Below are 4,221 nucleotides of genomic sequence, written 5' to 3'. Positions count from 1 at the left end.
ACAATAGTCTGATAATTATGTGAATGCCCATAATAGGGAAATGCATGCCTAGACTATTGGATCATGTGCTAAGGAACTTAGTATCTCTTCAAAACAGATGATAACACCACAGTATTAAAAGAGAAGAATCTCCTGATACATTTCAAACTCAAGGAATACAACAATGCAAACTCATTAATATCAAGAAATGGAATCTGTTTTCATCACTTATTAAATTCAAACAGAGTTCTGTTGAGTAATAAGCAAATATATAGCTTCTTAACAAGTCAGACTGTGTGTAAAACCACTGCTCTCCGCCATAATTTCACCAAAGCCTTTTTCATCTCATGGTTTCGCAGGCTGTAGATAAGGGGATTCAGCAGGGGTGTGAGCAATGTGTAAGCCAAAGACATCAGTTTCTTGGTTACTGGTGAGTAGCTAGATTTGGGCTGTAAATAAGTCATACTGGCTGTGCCATAGAAGAGGGTGACTGATGTGACATGAGAGGCACAGGTGGAAAAGGCCTTTTGCCTCCCAGTTGTTGATGGCATCTTCAGGATGGCAAAGAGAATTCTAAGATAAGACAAGAGTATCAACAAGAAAGGAAGCAATATAATCAAAATGGTGCCTATGAAGGCATAGATTTCATACAAGGAGATATCTGCACAAACCAGTTCCAGCACTGCTGGGGTTTCACAAGATATATGACTAATTTCATTGGGTCCACAAAAGGGAAAACTGAATACCCATGAGGTCTGCAGAGTAGCCACCATGATCCCTGAGACCCATGAGAACATGACTAATTTCACAAACACCCTCTTGTTCATAATCATGGGGTAGGTCAGAGGACAGCAGATGGCAGCAAATCGGTCATAAGCCATTGCCCCTAGGAGAAAACATTCATTCACAACAAAAAGAAGAATGAAATACATCTGTGCAAAACAGCCCACAAAAGAAATTGTAGTTTTCTCAGTGGTCAGGACCACCAGCATTTCAGGCATGATGGCTGCACTGAAACTCACTTCCACCACAGATAAGTTCTGCAGGAACAGGTACATGGGGATGTGGAGGGTCTGGTCCAGCAAGATGGTGGCTATGATGATGGCATTTCCCATCAGGGTCATCAGATAAATAACCAAGAAAACCCCAAAGATCTCCTCTTGAAGTTCAGGAAAGTCAGAGAAGTCCAAGAGGATGAATTCAACCACAGAGCTTTGATTTTGTCTTTTCATTGCAGTACAGAAGCCCTATATTGTTTCTGCAGACATAATCAAAGAATAAAGTCACAGTCCAAAGGCTGAGAATAGCAGCCTGAATTCTGCATAGAAATTCTAGCAGAGGATGAAACGAGGAAACATCTTCCAAAAAACTGAGGTTGAAACATTTAGAGAAAGGCAAAATACTAACATTAGTGACTATTTCTAATATAAAAGGAAACCTGAAGAATTCTTATTTAGAAATTTGGACTTAAAAGTGCAAAGTGCTATCAAGTTCTATTGCAACTTATTCACTATGTAGTTTTAAACTAAATATACTCTAAGTAAATATAGATATTTTCTAACACTGGTTCTAATCCCGTATTATTACCACAGGTATTTTTCATTTTATTCAACTTATGTATATATAAAAATGGAGAGATAGAAAATATAGTATAAAAAGAAGATAAATGGAAAAAAAAGCTAATCCAAATTTTTATAATAATTCAGTTATATTGAATTTTATGTAAATTTATGTAAATATTTATTAGATTCAAAACCAATAAGCTTTGTGTGACATTTGAAGGTGACAACATTCCACAAGAATTTTCAGGGAAAGTTGTATTCAAATGCACCTCTCTCAGAAAACAACACTAGACTATGTGAATAGGCTTCAGGCTTATTAATTTCTTATTGATTTTTGGCCAATTCTGTTTGGGATTTACTGGGATATGAAATTTTTAGCCCCAGAGATTCAAGATTATTCTTTGTGACCATGATGATTTGAGGACAAACCCACTTTTTAGTCAATCTGGAGTTGCAATTTCAAAGTTTCCACTCTCTCCCACTCTCTCTCTTCTCTCACCCCAATCTCCTCATCAAGTGATTCATGGGCTCATTAATTATTCAACAAGCTCTGATGGACCTACCATTTTCTATACTCTGCATCATAAGCAGAAACCTAAACACACTAGCTAAAATAACTGTGACCCTCACCAGTAAGCTACAAAAAATAGTGTCCCCAAACTCTTTATCTTTACCCCTTATACAATGCTCTGTATTTTTCCATTTTTACCAAGTCACATTACGTATACTTTTATACAAATCATTCCCACAGCGGTTATCCCAGGGGCAAAGATTTTGTTTGCTTCTTTGATATCTAAACAATGACCACAACAATCTCCACTTTATTACACATTTTAAAACAATAATTTTAAACAAATAAATGGAATACATTAGGAAAATGAGACTCTAAAGAATAGTGTTAAAGCAAAGTGAAACCAGTATACAGCACAATTGAGAACCAACTGGCAAGTAATCATGGGGGATTTAGACAATTTAAATGAGGGAAAGATTACATGTGGATGGGGAGATGGAGATGACAACCACAGTCACAGGATGCCATGAGTGGAAGGGGCAGTAGGTGGGAGGAGGAAGGCACAGAGCAGGACACACTTGCTCATGGCAAAGGTCCTTGGTGACAATACAACTAGAATAGAGCCTACTGTATCTTCTGTGATGTTCTGAAAACCAGATGAAATTCAGGAAGTAGCTGAAAGAGCCAGCAGGACAGAGGATCCCAGCAACATGAAGATGAATGATATCCTAAGTGCAGATCTGTAGGGCATTAGCAACAGTAAAAGGAAAATTGCTTTTTCCTGAGTTGGACCTTAGTCACATATTCAAATCAAATGCCTGTGCAAACCATGAAAAATTATATGTTTTTTCAATAACAAAAAACCCTTTAAAAAATACTAAAATATACTCTGCAGGACCAGATAATCAAAACTCATTTTTAATGGCAGTAATAATAACAATAAGCAAAATGCAGACTTAGTTCCAAATATTTGAAGTGGATAAATTTTAACATTTCCAAAATTTAGAGCATTATTTTAAAAATTGGAAACCTTTGTAATACCAATTAAAAGTATCTTTTGAAGAAAATATGTATAAAAATAGAGTAAGACAACTATGGTTCACAAAAGCTAATTGCAAAATTCAAAAATGTAGTAGGATTTTAAATGTGGCCCCCCCAAGGAAATGATAAACATCTGAGGTTATAAAAATGCCAATTGAGTTTTATCTGATCATTAAAGATGGCATGCATGCATTGGAATGGCACAGAATATGTGAAATTACTATGTGTCAATTACAAACAAGACATATGCTTAAATAATAAAGAACAACAACAAAAAACCTATTCTGTGGTCACAAATGACCACCAATGCTGCTCTCCTTTTTATTTGCTCATTAGTTTATGCAAAGTCTTCATGATCCAAATTATGATCTGCACTTTTCTGTTGAAAAAAAAAAAGGAACTGAATAATCAAACCAATAAGTCTGCTTCAAACATTTCAGCTTTGCCTACTGAGCCCTAAGCACTGAAGCATGTCTTCAACAGTATTACCAGCCTTCACTGAGAACTCTCAATGAAAATAACCACTAACAGGCACACCAAAAGAAACTGCACTGTCTTACCCATTGACTCTGACTGTCATTTGCCTGCTACTTTAACAGCACTCTCACCGCTGATCAAAAGACACCTGTTCATACATGCAATTTATTGATTCAGTGCACTGATTTTTGACTTCCTATGACATAGATTCATGTGTCCCAGAAAATCCCTTTAGAGAGAACTTGGAAGGCTTCCCACAAACCTTCTCATATTTTGTATGAGAGCTACAGAGCTTGAACCTGGTCTCTCAGCGAAGAAAGCTCGAGAGAACACACATGGAGCACCAGCCCTCCATGTGTCCACAGGGATTGAAGGCCTTGTACATACGAGACTCAACTCTAATGCGACGTTTCCCAGTAGGAGTTTTGTGAAATCAGAGAGTGAATGAATGTTGTAAACAAGGAAAGAAGGGAGGAGTCACGGAGGTGTGAGCAAAAGCTGGTGGCAGGTGGAGAATTCAACTGGACAGAATGCACAGTTTGGGCAATGGTGGGAATTAAGTAAAGGCAAGAGGATTGAAGCCTCTGAGATTTAAGTCTGGATGCCCCTGAGCCCTGAACTTGTATATTTTCCAGAAGAAATACAAAGTCA

General features: G+C 37.3%; 1 protein-coding gene across 1 annotated transcript; it reads right to left on the bottom strand.

The window, feature by feature from the left end:
- Positions 1 to 266: 266 nt before the first annotated feature.
- On the bottom strand, positions 267 to 1,211 carry LOC144376780 (olfactory receptor 10A3-like). The gene has a single exon (XM_078045057.1). It carries the CDS (start codon positions 1,209 to 1,211, stop codon positions 267 to 269), a length of 945 nt encoding a protein of 314 aa, XP_077901183.1.
- Between the last annotated feature and the right edge of the window lie 3,010 nt (positions 1,212 to 4,221).

The sequence above is a fragment of the Ictidomys tridecemlineatus genome, chromosome 4 (genome assembly GCF_052094955.1).
Source record: "Ictidomys tridecemlineatus isolate mIctTri1 chromosome 4, mIctTri1.hap1, whole genome shotgun sequence".
Lineage (NCBI taxonomy): Eukaryota > Metazoa > Chordata > Mammalia > Rodentia > Sciuridae > Ictidomys > Ictidomys tridecemlineatus.
This window is presented reverse-complemented; position numbering and strand designations above follow the sequence as displayed.